Raw genomic sequence first — 21205 nt, forward strand, 5'->3', positions numbered from 1 at the left:
AGGGCCCATTTAGTCCACCAGGCCTTTAAAGAGAGCTATGGGAGATTGAAGTAGTGTGGAGTTGTCATTTGTATTCAGAGCTGTTGCATGGCAGGTGGGTGAGCTGTTTGAACTGCATATCTGGCATTGTCATTTCAACTGGCAGGGCACTCAGAACCTGGGCATGGGGCTTTTTATTGTTCAAAATAATTTCACCTGTATCACGTAGGACGATGGCCACATGGTCTTTCTACAAAAGCGGCTGAAATGCTACACTATATAAAGGAAAAAGCAAATTTTCTATCAGAAACCAAACTAACCTCTTTCCCTGAATCTCAGGGAAAGATTGAAATTTGTCAGTGAGATTTTCTACACAGCTTTACAGTCCTTGGGTTTACTGACAATCCTCTTCCATCTTCTGATGTTCACATTTTCTTCTTAGCCTCCTGCAGTGTGGATCCAAAGTCTTTGAGATTTCTTCCAGAACGTAAGGTATTATGGAAGGAGTAGTAAGTAGTGAGTGGACTGAAGTGCAGGTATTAATATGCCAGAGCCTCCACCATTGCGGTTTCCAGTGCAAAGCGATCTGTGACACGAGCTATGTGATCTTAGCAGAAGGCAAAGGCACATACAGTGAATTATATCACGACAGAGCCTGACTGTTGCTGGTACAACACTGTCTCTCATCCTGGACTCCGTACACAGACTAAACTTCTGTTAACAGATTTGCGTCAGATTGTGAACAGATTGTAATATGTTAATGTTGTTCCTGGCCAAAAGGATTGGGCATGATCAATTTCAATGGGAATTGTGTCTGTATGAGGACTGGGCCCATTAAAACAAAAAATTACCAAATCATTTTTAGTAAGTGAAAAAAGTTAAGAGCCATGAGGGATACTGAGCCATTGTTAATGTGATTACATAGGACATATGCATTGCAACCCACAGGAAATAAACATTGACCATTCGCTTATGAAGTTGAAATATGGGCAGACAGCATAGGTCTGAGGCCTGCTCTTTCATCTGAAAGCAAGGCAGCAACTTCCTCAGGAGCCCACGGTTTCTAAGGCATCCTGAGAGGACCTGAAGTATTCATCATCATAGAGTGTAGGCAATAAAGCAGACATAATTCAGTATGTTATATCGCTACTTAATGCTATGAGCTGGAAGGAGGAAGAGCTGATTTAAAGGCCAAGATTTTGCAAGCTCTCTCAGTCTAACTCCACAACTCTCGAACAATGAGAAACGCTCATTTTACAAACAGGATGTTCTTTAGGAAGCGTTGTTTCTAATTCAGACGGAAACACAAAACCTTAACACTTTGGTAACTTGTTTGAACAGTATGGTAAACAACACTGTGCCTCCCCCCCCTCTTTTATTCTGCAGGCACCTCCCCTTCCCCCTGCACATTAAGTTTTTGATCAGCCATGCTACTTAAATCAAGCAATAAGACTGGGAGCCCAGATTACTCTCCCCTCCGATGTAACCTTTATAGTAAATCTACATATTTAATATGCTGTCAGCTGCCTTTATTAACATGGGGCCTGATCCAATTCCCATTAAAGTCAATGGGGCTCTGAATTTAATGGACATGGAGGATTAGGCCCACAAGGAACAAAGGAAATAAAGTAGACTTGTAGCTGTGGCACTGTAGTCTAGTTCTTCCTCACAAAGGGCCTACTGCTCACATTGAAGCTGTGGCAAAACTCCTATTGACCACAGTGGGAGCAGGACTAGCTCCAAAGTGCTGATTTCTAAGTCACAATGAGTTTTCTCAAAATTATTTCTATATTTTACAACACTAATAGGAACCCCCCTTCTGTTTTACGGTGAGTCACATCCAGATTATTTACCAGGAATCTAAATGGCCGTGAATTATTAAAAACAATCAGCAACAACAGGAGCACACTTCAGTGGTTTTGTCTACACATTACTATTTTAGCATAATCAGAGTGGCATTGTTTCTGTTGCTACATTATTCTTCTCTTACTGAATATATTACCTAAATTCTAATAGCAAATTCAAGGGAAAAAATTCTTGCTTCATAAATCAAATTATTATATGTAGTATTCATAAATTAGCACTTTCGCTAAGAACACTGAGTGCTGAAAGTGCTTATTTTCAATGCCCTTGGTATTGTCTAATAGCTTTAAACAAAATATGAACAAGGCACCCTTCACGCATCATCTTGCAAGTTCCCTAAAAAAAACAACTTTTTAGCTTTGTCAATTTAACTGCATAGATCTATCAAGAGGAATTGTTGCTACAAGTTCACTAACTTGTAATTAGAGGTTTTGCTTGTTGAAGAATATCTGCTAGTGGAAACTAACTAAAGAAAAGTAGTCAATTTAGCAAGCTCATAGTATACATAATAAAACAAAACACCAACCAACCAAAATCCCTACAAGAACTGCTGGTGACTCTTCCTGTTTTTTGTCACGTAGAGTTTCTTTCTCATCACACAGGTGACAGCCTGGTGATTAAGAATTAGGAACAGTGTGAAAAAGTGACAGGAAAGTTTGGTTTGTAGCTTTACATTAAATGACAAGCACCTACCATATTCTTTTTTCCAATCAATAAATACAAATGCAAGTGGCTCTCCTATAACATTCTGAACTGTAAGTTTTGATATGCCATGTGATCACAAATTCAATACACTGTTTTGTTAAGCATATTTTACTACTATTGAGTGTTGACAAACACCATAAAAAGTGAAGCGCTTTATACAATATTTAGAAAGCTGATTCAAAGAACTAGGAGACATTTTATAGCTAAACAGTTTTATTGACTTTTTTTTCAAAATAAAAAACACAAATAACCACCAAGATTAAAGGCCATAGACGGCATTAACCAAATGAACCAGCCACTTGGTTATAGTAGCTGACAACTAATACAACTGGATATTATTGCATATACCCCCAGGTTCATTTATCTATCCATTACAGTTTGGCAAAATTACGATCATACAGAAGCTTTGGTTATGTAAAACCTAGTAGCAATAGTTATTAAACATGATCTGTTAACATTTTATGACTGAACAGATGTTAATTCCATCCTAGTCTTGATATTTATTCCCTCATTTTTTCATCCCTCCACAATTTACAATACTACTGGCCAGGAATTAATGCGGATACACTTGCAGCCATCCTTTCTCTATAGCCCTTCTTTATCACTGTACAGTGATAAATCTTGTAGGTGATGGAGTCTGTCACCTGTTTTCTTTACAGGAGTCTCTTCAGCACCCATGCTAAGCAGCTTCCACCACCCTAGGGTGGCATCTCCCAAGAACAAGCTCTGACTTGAAGCTGAGTATTTGGAAGTGTGTATGGCTTTCAGTCTGAAACCTTTCCTGACTCGCAGCACTGGGGTTTGAACTTACTGCCTTGTCTATGAATACAGGAAAAATAAAAATCAAAAGCTTTTCACATTAGTATGCTTAGCTGCCTGCAGAAAACAGCATTAACAAAACTGATAACATAATACTACCTCAATTACAGAACGGTGCCTGAGACACTTCATAGGCCTGCATATGCTCTATAGTATAATTTTAGAAGTGTTTTAGTTTGGTCTTTTTAAAGCACACCCAGCCTTATATTTTTCTAATGCAACACTGCAAGTTCAGAGTGACAGTTATTAGAAAATCATAAACCCAAAGGAAATTTCAAAACACTGGAGGTTTTTTCCCCTCCTATCATTTAAACAATCCTGGGATTTTTATTCACTGAGATTCCAGCTTTGTGCTTTCTTGGATACCTGCTTCCAGAAGGAATGCATAATCTAATTTAAAATATCATTCTTCATTTGCAAGCTGCTACATCAACAATAGAGGAATGTATCTATTTGTTTCAGCAGCCTTTCATTTGCATAACGCCTGTAAAAGCAAAAAGGAGTTTTGAAAGAGGACTGACTGCAGAATTAGGCCCTCAAAGAGTAACCAACTATAATACAGTAATTCCAATACTACCAGCATATCTGCTTTTTGAATTCAGATCCATACTGAGTTTGCCCTGGATAAAGATATAAATTAATAAGCCCTTCTGATGATTTTAAAATTATCCTCTTCAATCTAGACCTTTAAAACCTCTGAATACTTAGAATCACTAGATTTCACATGGCCCATATAACCAAAATTATATGCACTCACATGGCAAATATTAGAAATACATGTTCCTACAGTTGAACAGGTAATTATACTGCCTATTATTCAGCTGAACAAAGATTAAATGCTCTATAACTTGCAGTTATTTGATCTTATTATAACCCTTTACTTTAGAAAGAAGGAATAGCCATCTATATATGTTATGAGTGCATGGAATGTAGGGACAAAAACTGGTTTCCTAGTAGAAGCTTTTTTTTAACTAAGATGATAATTTGCATGGGGTAGTTTTAAACCAGTCACTTAAGACAGAAGGTTATCTATTAAGAGGGGGTGTTAGTTTATATTTCACTTTACACACATAAGAAAAATAGTTAAAATCTAATTACAAAGCTGCTATGTGGTTATTTTGTGGTTTGTAAAATAAAGTTATACCCAGAATTTTTATTTAAACAAAATACACAAGACAGTATAAAAATATTTCCCAATTTGGAGTTTGAAACATTAATGCTGGATTTGTTTTTGTATAAAAAGAAATGTAATAATGGTAGATGCTGATTTTGCTTACTAAGCAAAAATATACATATCAGGAACTATTCCAGGCTCACTATAGCTGAGCTTGTGCTTTTGACCCTAACAATGATAAATGCAAAACATGGAATAAAATCAGTGTCGGGAACCTGAACTACATCTTATTTCTGACAATAAGACTAATTTTAAAGCAGTGTTATAGTTACACCGTTGAAGTGTTTACATGTATTTGCTTCGCTCAGGCAACTAGAGCGGAGGAATTCCAGAAGCACCACTTCCGTTTTGAATGATGTTTATTCAGTGCAATATCTTCCTTTTCTCTTTCCTTTTTAGCACGCTGGTAGTGATCTTCTTCCTTTAAGTACCATACAGGAGGCCAGCGATGTCTCTCAAAATATTCTTGATTATCTGATTAAAAAAAGAGAAGTAATAAGATACTTAGATACTAAAACTGCAACACAAATAAAGTAGGGCATGTAAGACATTTATTTACCCTGGTAAACTCACTCTCCTTTCTGTGCCTCAGTTTAACCACCAACAAAATGGACAGAAGGATACTCACCTGTCTCAATGCAATAATGTTATGGATTAACTAAATGTTTGTAAAGTGCCTAGAGGCTCAAATGAAAGCAACTTAAGCAAAGCACACTGTTTACTGTTCTATGACAAAATAAATGTAAAATACAGTCAGACACCGAATATATTTTTCGAGGTGAAGCACAGGGAGTCATTCACGCCATTCTTAGTTCAGTTGATAGGAGTTATATGTGTAACTCTTGGTCCGTGAGGCAGAGGAAGAATTCTAACTCTTTGGTTACCTGATCAGAAGAACTCAGGATGGAGAGAACACGGGGTTTCCATCATAGTTTAGTTGAGCTAATTCACTTGTTCATGTTCCAAGGACAGAAAGAAAAAGGTCAAGAAAAGATGGGGGGAAAGTTGAAGATGGTCTTACCTGAAGACTTAGCTTTTATTTCTTTGCGGAATTTGGAGCAAACACTGTTGTAGTTGGTGCAGATGTAGTGCAAGCACCACGCTGCCAGCTGATTAGCATTGTGAAACTACAAGCAAAGACAGTCAGTTTACATTTCCTGATACTACTGGTCATCTTGCACAAAAGCTACAAGTTAAGGCCAGCGTGATCCCTAAATGAATCTATCCTGTCATGCTTTCAGCATTGGGGATTATTGCATAACACTCAGCAGAGACTGAGCAGCTGCTCAGAGGATGCTTCTAGCGGCACCATGTGGATTTAGAGTTACTGTTCCTTTTACACAAAAATCCACTGGCACTCTCAGTGGCCAAAATGGGATTGTCAGTGGGAGTAGCTGAGTTAGGGTTCTTACTCTTTCTGCAATGTGCTGAGCACCTCCTGAGAGGTGTGAACAGCTCCAACTTTATTTCACTTCAATGGGAGTTTAAGGCCCTTACCATCTGGCAGGAGGGGAGAGATAGCTCAGTGGTTTGAGCATTGGCCTGCGAAACCCAGGGTTTGAGTTCAATCCTTGAGGGGGCCATTTAGGGATCTGGGGCAAAAATTGGGGATTGGTCCTGCTTTGACCAGGGGGTTGGACTAGATGACCTCCTGAGGTCTCTTCCAACCCTGATATTCTATGATTCATAGGATTGGGTTCTAACTGTGATCCTATGCACTTAAATCTAGGTTTGCAGCTGCCATCAAGTTATTACAAATCTTACCCTGTAGTAACTCACTCCCCAGAGAAGTGTTCTCAATGAAAGAGCTTAAGGCACTGTTGAAAGCATAGTACAAAACTTGGGACAGGCAGTCTGCTCAGAGGAAAGTATAGCTATTATGTGAGTCAGATTGGTAAAGTATGTGCATCTATTTGGCATTCTGATTGCTTAAAACCTTAATAGGACACAGATCAAATCATAACAGGATTTGAACTTATGACTTCTGTACCCAACCACCACCCCAACAACCCCCACAGTTTAGCAGAACTAGCGTTCTTTTATCGGAAGAGATTCAGAACTGGGTTAGTAAGGGTGTTATGGGTCCCGACAGAGCTGAAAGCAGATGATGGGAAGCTTGCAGTGGACAGTAGGCGCTACATGCCAGTCATGAAAGCAAGGGTCTAACAGCACAGGCAGAAGCCAGACCTAGTCATTAGGGTGTTTTGAAGAATCATTTGTGGACTGTAATATTTTTTCTAACTTTGCCTAGGTGATGTTACAAGGCCTGTGATATACAGGAGGTCAGCCTAGATGATCTGATGGTCCCTTCTGGCCTTAAACTCTATAACTCAATTTCTCATATAACAAGCAAAATATCTTGTACTACCACATCCCTAAAGAAACCATATTGCAAATTCCTTTAGGGAAAACTCAATCACATATTTAAAAACAAAGAGTCAACTTTGGACTCTGTCTCTCAGGGTCTCTGGAGCTCAGACAGAAAAGTGATGTGCATGAAAGTAAGGTAGCACGATAGGCAATTCACTCAGAGTCACAAAGGAATGGCTGGGTGTTGCAGAGATGTCCCCCTTGAGGGTGGCCAATTAGGCCAGGCCTACACTGCACTTTTGTCGTTAAAACTTTTGTCGTGCAGGGGTGTGAAAAAAAAAAACAAAACCCTCTGAATGACAAAAGTTTTGATGACGAAAAACATCGGTGTAGACAGTGCTTTGTCGGCTCCCACTGACAAAGCTGCCACTCCTTGTTGAAGGTGGTTTTATTTTGTCACCGGGAGAGCTTTCTCCAGCTGACAAAGAGCAGCTACACTGCGCACGTTACAATGGCATGACTGCAGCGGCACAGCCATACTGCTGTAAGGTGCGCAGTGTAGACATAGCCTAACTCTGCCCTCCCAATGCTGGACAGGTACTACTTCGTCCCTAGCAACCTAATGGAGAAAGATTTAAGGGGCACATGGGCATACAATGGTGACACCCACGGAGAATGCCCGAGTGTGAGAAAGCTAAAGAACTTTACTTCATGGCGTTAGACACAAGGCTGGAGGCGCTAGGCTCTGCCACCTTACAGAAGCTTCCCCACAAGTAAAAACTGAAATATGTATTTGATAGACACAAAACTAAGCCTCAATATAGAGAGCCTGATTTCTCAACTGATGTGGAGAAGATAAATCTGTTCTGCAAAGGACATTAAACATTTTAAAAGATAGTGTTATTATCACAGCAATTAAGTTTTAAAAATTAAGATGCAGAAGTCTTAGTACAGTATGATAACTGTGGTCCCTCAATTCTTTGCAATGGAAACAAGGGGTCCTTTGTATGAAAGGCTTTATTTATGCAGGTATAATGCTCAACACCATCATTTTTCAGAGTACTGCAGTTGGGCAGAATGCCTTTAAAAAGGTTAAAAATCAGTCACTACTAACCTGGGCCAATTCCAAATAGGAGAGTACTTCACCATCTATGCCAATGCCATTCCCTGAGGCTTTAGTCAGCTCCTGCACAGCATACTGCTCTGTTAAAGTAGAAAACTAATAACCGACACTGTAAAAATACATATTTCAGGGTAACATTTATAAATGCAGTTCATTTAGGGAATCAAGAACCAAAGAATTTGTGTGTTAGCATGAAAGATAAATACAGCAACTACTGCACCAGCAGCAGATCCATTCAGACTTCTGATCAGAGTCAGAGCTGGCGTAAGCAAGTGCAGCTTCATTGTGGTCTCTTGAGTTGCCCTCATACATCTAGGAGCAGATCCCCAGCCAAGAGCGCTAGGACAGTTTACACTAGCTGAGGATCTGCCCCCTATGTGTGAATATGTCCCTTTGTACACACAGATCTTGCATGTGCTTATGTTTATGCAATAATCACTCCTGATTCCCTAGTAGTTACAACCCTTGGATTCCCTACAATGGATACCTCTGAGTAAGCGTTGTTCCCAACCTGCCCTAGAACAGAGTCCAGGTACTACACATAATCAAAACCTTGCCACCATCCCCATTGTTATGGTTTGGCTCTATTAATGAAGAAATTAATGACGACAGCAAAGTTCACTTTGAGTCTTCTCAGGAGTGGCTGCTCCTATGGTTCCCCCCTTAGGGATGCTCCTCCTCCAGAATACACCCTCTCTCCTCAGAGAGCCACCCCTGGTTTCTTGTATCTAGGTGAGGTAAGCCACCTGCCTCGGTAAGTCAGCAGAACTCACTTAGCCCTTTCCTAGAAGGATCAACATCGATAACAGGATGGAGTGTGCGACTGGCCCCTCTAAGATATATCGGGGTCCAGTGCACCATTAATGAGAGGTGCCTAGGCCTTATAAAAGGGTGTGGGTACAGCTGCAGGTGGTTCTTTGCAGATGCCTGCAGACACTTCAGGGAGTAAGAAGGCTCCTTCTGGCCCTGAATTAGCAGGGGAAAGGGCTGTGGAAAATGCCAAACTCCAGGCAAGAGGTGCTGGGAGAGCAGGAAGACAGACCCTAAGGAGAAGGGGGTATGCCCAGCATGGGAGTGGGTTGAAAGAAAGGAACTTTAAGGAGAGGACTGACCCGGGGGCGAGGGGGGAGAGGACTGGGCGCTCTGTGATGAAACTGTGTTGATGACTTTGTAAGTTTGAATTCTGTTTTGAAAGACTTTGTGCAGGACTTAATAAATGAGACCCCAGAAGGGGGAGTGGTTTGAATATCTCAACAGCTTCTAAAAGGAGCCTGAGTGAACAGGGAACTGAGACAGGCCTCAGCAGAGCCACACTTGGCCAGAAGACAGTGCAACAGAGCAGACATTCCTTTTGACAGAATGTTAGAGACAACCAAAGGTGGCCTAATTCAACTCCATTATGTGCAATCATAGCAACGGGACAAAAAGCAGCCTTTGAGTTCACAATAAATATTTCACTAAATGAGACAGAATAAGATGTTCTTACCATTAAAAGCACATTTGTTCCACAAATGCTGAGAAGGATATCTGTATAAGGCCCCACAAAAACTTTGGTTGGAGCAGGGCCTAAGTTATTTCTGTAATGCTGTCAACAATCGAATGTCTTGTTGCACAACTTAAAGCTACCCGAGGGCTTGGGTAAATGACACTCAAGGAAATGACTAAAATTTATCTTGTGAATTTGTTCAACTTGGTCGTCCCATCTCTCAGAATCTCCACCCTACAGTATTTTGGTACGATACTAGGAAACAGAAAAAACCCCACTATCTAGAAGTTTGGTGCATGTGGATTTAGTATTAAAGTATCCCATGCTGCTGTTCTGGTCTAACTTAAAGATGGAAAAGTTGATTTTCTTGAAATCAACATCCCCCACATCTATAGCAGAATAACTAATGGACTCTAGTTTGGGCAATAAAAATAGATTTGAACAGCACTTCTACAAAGAGTTTGAATCAGATCAATTTTAAACTGGCTCAGTTATTATGCTCTCTAGATGGATTTTATCATGGAAAGCCTAGTTCATTATAATTGAAAGCTTAGTGTCCCTACTGTTTTGCTGTAAGTTAAGAATAATCAAATGGACATTATGAATTGCGACATTATATTAATGCTGAAGAGAAGGTTTTCACTTCCTATTTCTAAAGTATGGAACATTTTAAAACATTTTAAAACATTTTTATGCATTAATTTAGCACAAGTCCAAGAGAGTGGAAAGAAAAAGGCAAGTACATTTTTTAAAAGTGAAAATACCACATTGTAATACAATTTGTCTTTATATAAAGGAATGGCATTTCTTTCCCTCAGAATTCACGGCAAAAAAATTGTATATGTTCAAAAAAAATCACTAAGAAGCAATACAGCAGTCCATGAAAGCATTGCACCTGTAAAGAGTCAGAATCCTTACCTGCCAGTGCAACCAAGTGTGGGAGGCAAAATCTGTTTGCCAGTGCAATTAATTCAAGCATGTCCAACTCCTGACTTGATGATAATTGCTTGGTATACAAATAATCCAGAACTGCCTGCATAGAAATCTTGTTTATGTTGGGAAGAACAACCTGAAAAAAGGTATTTTAAAAAAAGTGCTATAGTGAAAGATATGTAGTCAAGCACTTAACGCAGGCCATATGCTTCCTCTCCCACCTTGCTATCCTTTCCCCTTCTGTCATGTTTTAGCAATATAGTAAAATATTAAAGAGAGACCCCACATTAAATCTAAAAAGCTGAAGAGCTACCAACAAATCTGTCAGATTCTAGTTATGTATGTACATGAACTCAGCCAGTTTAAAATGTATGCAGCTCTACCTAAATTAGTGTAAGTGTAATATAAATTGAACCAGCAGATGATCTGGGCCACACTTTTAAAAAGTGGGACTGTTTGATGTCAGAGCAGTTACCAGTGAAGATCAATGGCTGGTATGGTAATATTTCATGGCTATCAATAAAGCAACCACTTTTTCCTTTATAAACAGTGCAGCTGGCACTGCTGTTTTGAATACTGTTTGGAATATTAGAATTGTTTCTTACTTGTATAGACTCAAGTGTTCAGGGGCAGTCAGTGGGTTATGGCCAAATAAGTCCCAGAGCTGCATCCCCATAGTCGATTGTGAAAACACATACACCTTGAATAATGAAGCCTAACTCTCCTTTCAATAGCAATCAGATAATAGCAATAAGAAAAGAAATGCCAATGCTTTGGGCAGAGATATTTTGGAGAACATGCAGTAAGTCAACAGGTAGAAAAAATCAGTAATACAAAAAATAGTTACAAACAGGCATTAATGTACTTCAGTCTGATTGATCAGAAGTGATCCTGGCTTATGGTTATATTTGTATAATCAACAGTGGTTAAAGCTTTCTATTTTCCTATCCAAAGTCACATACGCCGAGGCACTCCATAAAAGACTCAAATATTGGTTAGCCTAGAGGATGGAGAAAAATACACAGAAGCCTTATGAGTAGGTTGTTCCTTTATGGCTTTGTACCACTTGTCAGTATTAGCTAATTGGTGCTCCTAATATAAATACTATTGAGCTAAAAACAATTCAGAAAATATTCTTCTACTGCTAATTATTTTTCAGTAGCTAGCAGTACTTCTTTTTCTACAGGGATTGCTTTCGATAGCTCTAATTTGCATCTCCATTGCTCTTAACACTTTCAGTTAATTAATAATGAATAAAAGCAGAGAACAGCAAGGGTGTGGCTGATGCAATACCGATGACTGTAGCCATAGCAGGTATCAAAAAGGAAGAAAGCCCAACTCCTCCCCCAATTAACATAAACATAGGCTGGAATTTTTAAGGGGTTTAAGTGATTTGGGTGCCCAATTCCCTATCAAGTCAATGGGAGTTGTGTGCCTAATTCCCTTACTTTCCTTTAAAAATCCCAGCAGTACACTTAAACAGGCATTGAGAATTGTGTTTACTATTCCAACCTTTGTTAGTGATGGCATCCAAACCTTCTCACATAAAAGGGACTAAGATAAATTATAGAATAGGGCAAAGATTTTCACAAAATGACTAGTGATTTTGGGCACCTCAATTTTTAAGAGCTCCACTTGCAACACTTTAAGGGATCTGGTTTTCAGAAGGTGAGTGATGGGCATTTTCTGAAATTCAGGTACCTTCAAGGGCGTCTTAAGTTAGGCAACCAAAATGACACACACACAGAATCACTAGTTACCTGGAAAACATTAGTCCATGATTTTTTGTTTTTAAAGTAGCAAAACAAAATTAATTTCCCTTGTTTTGCTGTAGGTGAAGAAGAAAATACTCCTTTTCTATTTACTGGAGTAGATTATTTTGTGTACTTATGGCACCTTAGAGACTAACAATTTATTTGAGCATAAGCTTTCGTGAGCTATAGCTCACTTCATCGGATGCATCGTGAGCTGTAGCTCACGAAAGCTTATGCTCAGATAAATTTGTTAGTCTCTAAGGTGCCACAAGTACTCCTTTTCTTTTTGTGAATACCGACTAACACGGCTGCTACTCTTACAATAGTGACAAACTTAATATGTCTGACCCTGCAGCCACTGGATCCAAAATTCACTGACGTCAGCTTCAGCCTTTCAATAATTTCAATAGGGTTTGGATCAGACCCTTTATCATGTGTCATTTGACGAAGCATCTGCAAGATTGGATCTACAGTAGTCACTTGTCAGTCCAAATGCAAGTTACACTAAGAAGAGTTGGTTTTGTAACATAGATGATTTTTTTGTTAACTTGCATATTGACCATTTAGTGCTTATGTTATAAAAATCTGTGTTCTACCTACAGAATTCAGGCAAATTTCATTGAGAAGCAAATCATTATGTTTCTGTAAACTAGACTGAGGTAATATGCTATATACACACATTCCAATTTATACTTTTAAAGCTCTCAGATCCAAGTACTGTATTTCACAAACTCCAGAAAACTAATGTTTAGTACTTTTAAAATATTAAATTGCAAAAGATGAGCTAAGACTATTACATTTATCATTAGAAATAGGCTTGTGTAAAATGAATATATATTCTTATTGTTATGTATTGCTTACTACAATTGAGGTATGTATTTTTAATGACCAACTTGCTGAGTGTGCCTCTGGGGAGGGAACTGTGCTTACTGCTATTTTAAAAGTAATGAGAACAATTTAAATAGGACACAGTCTTCTAGAATATTAAATACAAAAAAGTACAGTTATAACAACACTAAGGGGCATATTTTCCCCTTGACATTAATGCAAGTCTCATTAATATTAAAGATGACAACAACATGACAAAAATCAGAAAATCCATAAATTTGAAAAAAGAACTCTGCAAAGACTGATCCAAACAATCAGCTTAATGCACACACAGCCCTTCCCACGTTACTGGACTGCCTAAAAGAGGCCTTTGCCATGATCTACTCCACTGTTGAGACAGTTTATACAGCATCTCATACATGCCCTACACAAGAGAACAAGGAGACTGCGTCAGTATTAAGTTCCTAGTTTTTGTTGATGTACTGTATGCCAGGTCCATTCTATTAGTTTAACACATTGGGTTGCATATATAGTCTTGTGACACTGACAGACCAGCCGAACTGTGTATGACCCATAACAACTTAATAGGCAGTATTACAATTGTAATCAAGACAATTTACTTGAATGTGACAGATGCTAAGAGTATTTCTCTGTGTTTACAAATATCATGTTAGAAGTTTAACAACGTAACCAAATTAGCTTGTAGATACTAATTCACTTTACTGTCTTAATTGCCTTATGTTACGTATGCAAATGGTTCAGTTAACCTTAATATCAAAAATGTGAGATACTGCAGGAAAACTAATAATATCATCTACATTATCTTCAGCTTAACTATCTACATTATAATGGAGGACCTGCTAATTGCCTTATGTGAATAAATGTACTAGTTTAGCTGTGTATGCATAGGAAATAGAAGGTTAGCTTCAAAGCAAAGGTGATCTGCATTGCCTATTCCTCCTTGGGGAAAGGCACTACTATTAGGAATGTAATTAACTGGTAAGCATTGGGCTTACCAGTTAACCTGCCTTAACTGTTAACCCCCGGGCTGGCCGGCTATGCTGGCCCCAGCTGGATCGGCCCCAGCCCTGGCCGCACTGGCCCTTTAATAGGTTAACCGTTTAAATGAAATATTTTTAATCGTTTAAATGGTTAACTTTTTAAATGATATTTACATCCCTACCTGCTATGACAATTTCTGTGAGGAGCCTTGTCAGTCTGCTAGAGAGCTAGCTATAAAAGAGAAGCCTCAGGCCAGATCCTGTCATCTCAAGTCTGCTGAACTTTGAACAGGGAAAGTTTATGCCTTGAGACTGAGATCTTCCAAATAGTTATTTGGAATATTCTGGGAAATACATGGAAAGGCTTTACATCTAAGCTGCCTTTGGATTCTGACTTGTTGGGATGATTCCAGAAAGATTTTTATAAGCCAGCAGTTTATTCTATCATTGCTATGATCCTGACTATGAACACCGACAATCACTTGTATGTATATGATCCTTTAACCATTCAATAACTCTCTTCTTTTCTTTCTTTTTTATATTATTAAACCTTTAGTTTTTAGTTACTTAAGGATTGGCATCAGCGTGATTATTGGGTAGGATCTAAGACTCTCATTAACCTGTGGATAAGTGCCCGGTCCTTTGGGTTTGGTGAGCTTCACATATGGTGAATCAGGTTTTCAGTAACCTCTCACTGTATTAGACTCGGCTGTCTAGGTGGGAGCCAAGGGCTGGAATGCCTAAAGGGGACTGTGCTTGGTTCCTTGTTAACCAGTGTGGGATTGCAGAAGCTCCTTTGTTACTGGCTTGGTGAATCTAATTATAGAAGAAACCACCAGTTTGGGGGAATTGTCTGCCCTATTTCTTGCAGTCTGCTCTGACTGTGGCATTCTCAGTGTGGCCCATCCAGGCACCCGGTCACAAGTCTATTGCCTTTTTTTAAACCGAACCCCATAAACCCTCTCAAAGGGCTAGCAGAATGATTTAATTTGTAATGGCCCTGATTATGCAAATATATATTTACCCAACTTTTTGAAACACTTTTAAAGAAACCCACAACACTGACTACTTGGGAGCTGTTATGCCGTCATATAAACACTTACACAGTTTGGAGAAAAATATTCCTCCTGAAAAGCAGTTATGTGGGCCCAGGAGCTGTTCCTTAATTGGCAATGAAACACTTTTTGAAGGGAGGCACTAAAGGAAAGATGGAGCAAACCCATTTAAAACAGGGCAACCAGATAGAACTTTTGCTTGGGGTGGGAGGGGAGGGAGATAAAGGCTTATATTTAAGTTGTTTCCCTCTCTTATAAGTTGACCTACATTTATTTCCCCCTCTCTTTTTAAAAATACTAGAAGTGATTAGATCATGGAAAAATAACTTAAAAATTTAATTTTGAACTCAAAGTTGTTTTCAGGTAACTGGATATAAGTCAAGAAGCCTCAAGACAGTTTTTTACATGCCTAACTTTTAAAAAAAAAAGTTTTATTAAAAGTAGAGATCCATAAAACATTTTGAAGTTGCTGACACAGCAAGCAGTGGTGGCAACGTAACAGTACTGCTGAGGACAAGCTATTGTTCAACGTATTCTAACTTAATGTCCCAATAAATAAAGGACACTTCTGGTCTAAACATAAACACACAAAAGACTGCTAAGTCTTGAATAAATAATTGTTTCAGGAAATACCACAATGCTTAAAATAGCAACCCCTAAAACATACATGAAATACAATGATCAGAGTGGACAAATACCTCACTGTTTGAGCTTTCAACAAATGATCCTCCAAACATCGCAGACATCCATTCACAGCTACATATCAGCAGTGGCTTGTGGGCATTTATGCTTCCATCATCCACCTTAAATGTCACATCTGCCATGGAATCAAGAAACAATCATAACTACAATAGTCAGTGCTTGAAGTGGAACCTATTACTAGTTCAAGACATAGAAAGGAGCACATACTTGTTAGTAAGGAATTGCTTCCTTTATGTTTCTCAGATTTTATAGAGGTAAGTGAAGAGCAATTATGAAATCTCATAGGAGACGATGGGAGCTCAGCACTTTTGAGAATCTGGCCCCTTATTTAGCAGTCTAAATGTGGATTTTAGGAGCCTAACTTTAGGTTCCCATTGTCGAAAATGTTGGCTTTCAGTTTATAGTAAACTTTGGGCCCATTGCCCCTCTCACACTGACTTAAGTCAGGAATAACTATTGAAGTGGGTGGAGTTACACTGGTATAAGTGAGAGGAGAATTGTGGCCTTTTCTATGAGAGTTTATTTACTCACCAGAAAATGTCCCTTTGCAAAGACACTCTTTTATCCGGTTAGCTTTCCTGACATGAAAGGCTTTAGTAATCTCTTGATTCATGAAGGCTTCTTTATTCATAATATTTTCCACCATCATCCGCAAGTCAAATACCTCCAAGATTTCAGCAATCTGTGCTAATCTTGTCAAATCTTTTTCATTTTCATCCAGTTGCCCAGCATATAGAAATTGTAAAACAGTTTTAAAAGGCCCAGGCTGAACAGAGGAATCCATTTTGACCACAGTTACAGAACATTTCCTATTAGATACAGGGTTGATTTGTATTTCCTTATGCATACTAACAAACCCTTTGCCCAAGGAGGACAAAGCTCCCCTTGTAGAACTAGTTTCTTCAGTTTCAAGTTCTAGCATCTTTAAAGTCCCATCAGTTTCTAGTGTTGGAAGTTTGGCATCAGAGGTTTTTAAATTTGCTTCATCACTGTCACCATCTGTTTCAAGTTGACTTGATCTAGACAGGAAGTCCCTACTGGTCTTTTCTGTACTACACTGTATTTCACTGAAGTCTGGAGATTCTTCACATTCCATTAAAAAAAGGTCATAAAACTTTGAAGAGGAGGTAGCTAGGTAAATCTTGTGAGCAAAAATGTGATTCTGCTCCTGAAGAACAAACATAACATCTGCACACAATGGATTGTCTAACAAATATTCAGCCTCATTCATACTGGTTACAGGACACTCTGGGATTTTAATAACTGGAGGAGGTGCCTTTGGAGGTAGGAATGGAGCCTGAAGTAAAGGTTTTTGGACCTTCTTTAAATGTGACTTCCAGAACTGCAGGTGTCTCCTGGATATTAGTGCAGCCCTGATCGCATTATCAAAAACATCCTTAATTCCAAACTGGTCAAATACACTAGTTTCATAATATGGTAACCCAAGCTCCTTGGCAACCTCTCTGCCTCTTTCTGGTGGTAAAATATCTCCCCTTTTTATAGGCCTAGGATTAAAATAAAATACATTTCAAACAAACAACAAAAACAAAAAATCACACACAAAGCAGGGCTGTCATTAACCACAGTCCAGAAAATCTAGAGCACAAAGAAGAACATGTATTATCCATATTATTCAGTTCATAAAAATAAAAATGGTAGCTGGCATGGCTCATGGAGACCCCTAAAAATCTGCAACCATTGTACTATACACTTCAAAAATATTACCTAATAGATGGGCTGGTAATAATGTTTATATTTGGTAGATACTTTGTAATATAACCCTATTACTTAAATATAGGTAGGCAATATTTCACAATGTGAAGCAAACCTTCAAATCCCATTTACATTTATCTGAATTATGAACTGTTTAAAAATCACTGTTCCCCTTCTGTCACTTATGCTTCACAAAAAAACCTGGCAGCCTGCTAAAATAATAGCTGAACATGGACATTCTGAGGAGCCAGGCGCATGACATTGCCAAAACCAGCAGCATCAGCATATACATTGACTGCCTGAGAACTGGCCGCGCAGCTACAGGAAAGAGTGGGAGGGAAAAAGAGAAGAAAGCTGGGCTTGGGTCCACTCCACCTGGCCGCATCCCCTTTCCCCAGACTCAGCATACAATACTAGCAGGTTACTCCCATTCCCGTGGGGCACACGGGGCAGGAGTGAACTGGACCACTCAAATGACCCCGGGGCTCATTCCCGCTCTGGTTTAAGAGCCTTCTCCTGTTGCCAGCTAATGTAGTTAGCCCCATAAGTCATGCAGTAAAAGTCTGTGCTACAGGTTCAGGGTTCAAATCCTGTTGATGATGCAATGGTGACGGAGGGCTGTTATACTTTAAAAAAAAATTCTTTAAAAAAATCAGATTATTAGGAAATAATATTACAGATGTGAAGAGGCTATTGTTTAGATTGGACAGTCAAGCATTTGAAAGTTAGGGAATGACAGGATTTACAGGTGCTCATGAAACCTTAATTCAGACCCCCATGCATTATGGCAGGTTTCAGAGTAACAGCCGTGTTAGTCTGTATTCGCAAAAAGAAAAGGAGTACTTGTGGCACCTTAGAGACTAACCAATTTATTTGAGCATAAGCTTTCGTGAGCTACAGCTCACTTCATCTGATGCATCCGTGCTTGACTTCGCAACATAAATAACTTTCTTTTAATGTGTTTTTTCCCCATGTAAAATATATACCCACTTTGCTCTGTGCTGTGCTCTAGGGTTACATTTCCAAAAACCAAACTAACCCCCAAATGCCAAAGTGACAATTGGCAGGAATAATACATTATGGCATGATGCATATGTGTTTTGCCACTGGAATCAATGTCAAATCTCTGCTGCTCACTATTTAAATATTACTGTAATGCCCAGATGGCTCAACCAATATCAGGCTCTATTGTACTAGGCACTTTAGAAAATGCATTGTCAAACAGCATTTCACTTATTAAGAGCTTACAGTATGAACAGACAAGAGAACAGACAGGATGTGAAACAGTGTTATTTATCTTCATTTTATAAGATGGAAAACTAAGGCAAACAGACCATACTGGGTGATAATATAATTTCTTTTCAGAAAAATAGTATATTTGATTAAAACCCAGAACCTTTTAAAATGTGAATTTTTTTAAAACTTTACCTTGCCAAAGGCCGTCTGGCTCGATTAACAGCTTCAAGATCAGCGTAACGAAGATCCAGCTGGCAGCCAACCAAAATAACAGGTGTGCGAGGACAAAAGTGCTTGATTTCTTGATACCACATTGTTTTCACATGATTCAAGGAATTAGGATTAGCAATTGAAAAACACAGAACAACTACATCAGACCTAAAATGAAATCAAGAAGAAAAAAATATATATATATATACACACACACACGTAATCAAAATCAATCTTTCCATTGTAGCTTCATGATTTTCATTAATACTAACTGACACTGCTCAACCACACTTTCAAAAACACACTAAATCCCTGATATTAGGATACATCTTATTCATAAGATTGATAAAAGTTACACAGTCCATCACAACAGCATGTGAACACAAAATATCAGACACAGAAAGCTTCTTAATTCCAGATTCAATGTAAGTTATGTGCATGTACAAGCAGAGCGTTCGTCTATTCTGCAGAAGTTTACAGTAGCTAGAGTTTGCTATTCTCTATTTTGACTCTGCGGGATTGTCATCACCTGCAAAAACATTTCTGGTCACTGACACCAAAATTTCATATTATCAGGTCACTGTCACCCTAAGGGCATCCCAATGCCAGTTGGCACACTGTGGTCTTGATATATACTCAAAAGCTGGCATGCAGTATATCACTAGAAAACTAATAATTCACTGATCATTAATCTTCTTGCATGATGTATGTATGGTAAACCCACAAAACGACTTCACAGATATGTAATGGAAATATGCTCTTAACGTGTATTTGGCAACAAGGGCCTAAGCCATGCCTGTTCCAGATAAAGGAATGTTGCTCTACCTGCTTGAATGCGTCTCCAATGTAAATTGAGCAAGGTATGGCCGAGGACAAAGAAAAGCACATTTACACGCAAGGTAAGCAAAGCCCACAGGAGAGCAAGTGGGGAAATATGACCACTTAATCTTGATTGGGTGGTGGAGACTTCATCCTCAGGAAGCCTTCCTGACTCTTGAAGCAGGATCAGCAAACTTTGGCAGATATAAGCAGAGAGAAGAAAAAGCCATTTTGGCATCCTTCACCTAAAGAGATGAAGGAACCAAGCACTTTGAGCTTTGTGCAGGGTCCAGGCCAGAAAGTCTGGTCAGCCATGTTGGAAAAGAGACTTGGTGAAAAACACTTTGAACAACAGACTGTAATCTGTTAAGTCATGCTGTGAGAGCATGCTGTTGGTGTCAGGCACTTGATACCAGTCAGCTCTGTATTTTTGGGGAACCAGGGCGCAGTATCTAGCCTGTCTGACTCATGAAAGATACCCCCCCCCCACCAATCTCTGCTTGAACCAAAACTGATCAGAGAAAAGGCTTGCAGAGAGCAGTGAAGGGCGTTGGGAGACACACCTAGACCCCTTCTGACAAGGGTGACAAGATTAAGACATCTCCATTAGCATTCAGAATGAAGAACAGAGACAACTCCCCTAGCCTCATCTGCATGAAAGATGGGACACGGATTAGCATAAAGAATGAAGAACAGAGAACCGCACTGAACTCTGGGACCAGAAAAGCAGGGACGCACTGCATCATGGGAATCTCTGCTCCAGATGTTAATGAATGTATGCCTGCACACACCCAGCTCAGCAATTATCAGACCAATTCTAGTAATAAATTCTTGATAGATATCCAAAATACTGAAGGAGCCTAATTGAATTGTGAGCTCCCTGGAAGAAAACACCACCCATAGCCAAGAGTGATCAGCTCCTATTGTCTAGCCTAAAGAAAACCCTTAAGCCATCAGTTTACCCATAAACAAATCTAGTGTTCTCCCTTGAAGCACTGTATTTTCTCTACAAAAACCCCTACCTATGCCCAAGTAAGTGTTCTGATGCATAGACTCAAACTCTGCATCAGTGCCACTGGGACTCCATCTCCTGACTGATCGTGTTGAGGTCTCTGCCTGTCTCTTGCACTCAGGACCCAGAGCTACCACCATCACCTGGGAATCCCGACCAGTTCATGCTTCAGGGTGCGGTGAGATCCTTTTTTTCCCCTCTCTCTCTGTTTTCCTTTCTACCTCAGGTATTAACTTTTAAAAATGTATGTTATATTGGTTTAGGCTCTCCTTGTGTAGTTATCACTATTATTCAAGAAATAACTTTTATGGTTAAGCTGGTTGCTTCTTTCTCTCTCTCTGAACTTTACTCTTTTGTGTTTTTAGCTTCCACCATTTACTCTGCAGCAACACTTCTTTTACCTAAGCTAAAGATCCCTGTAGTGCCCAAAAATACTGTGGGGTTTGCTCATCAAGTGGGTTACTACCAGTACAATTGTGACGT

The 21205-nt window shown here is 39.2% G+C and overlaps 1 protein-coding gene across 7 annotated transcripts in view; it reads right to left on the reverse strand.

Annotated features, from left to right (window-relative positions):
• Positions 1-2742: 2742 nt before the first annotated feature.
• Positions 2743-21205, reverse strand: part of RHOBTB1 (Rho related BTB domain containing 1) — an 83603-nt gene continuing 65140 nt past the window's right edge. For 6 of the 7 annotated variants that reach the window (XM_048858195.2, XM_048858194.2, XM_075130817.1 and 3 more), the window contains 7 exons: positions 18874-19059; positions 16264-17237; positions 15729-15847; positions 10378-10528; positions 7965-8053; positions 5562-5667; positions 2743-5014 (listed from right to left, as the gene is read on the reverse strand). In XM_048858195.2, coding sequence (XP_048714152.1) covers positions 4845-5014; positions 5562-5667; positions 7965-8053; positions 10378-10528; positions 15729-15847; positions 16264-17237; positions 18874-19059 — 1795 coding nt within the window. In that variant the 3' untranslated portion in view covers positions 2743-4844. The remainder of the gene's footprint in view (positions 5015-5561; positions 5668-7964; positions 8054-10377; positions 10529-15728; positions 15848-16263; positions 17238-18873; positions 19060-21205) is intronic. The other variant, XM_075130819.1, reaches the window with a different exon arrangement.

Source organism: Caretta caretta, chromosome 7 (assembly GCF_965140235.1).
Source record: "Caretta caretta isolate rCarCar2 chromosome 7, rCarCar1.hap1, whole genome shotgun sequence".
Lineage (NCBI taxonomy): Eukaryota > Metazoa > Chordata > Testudines > Cheloniidae > Caretta > Caretta caretta.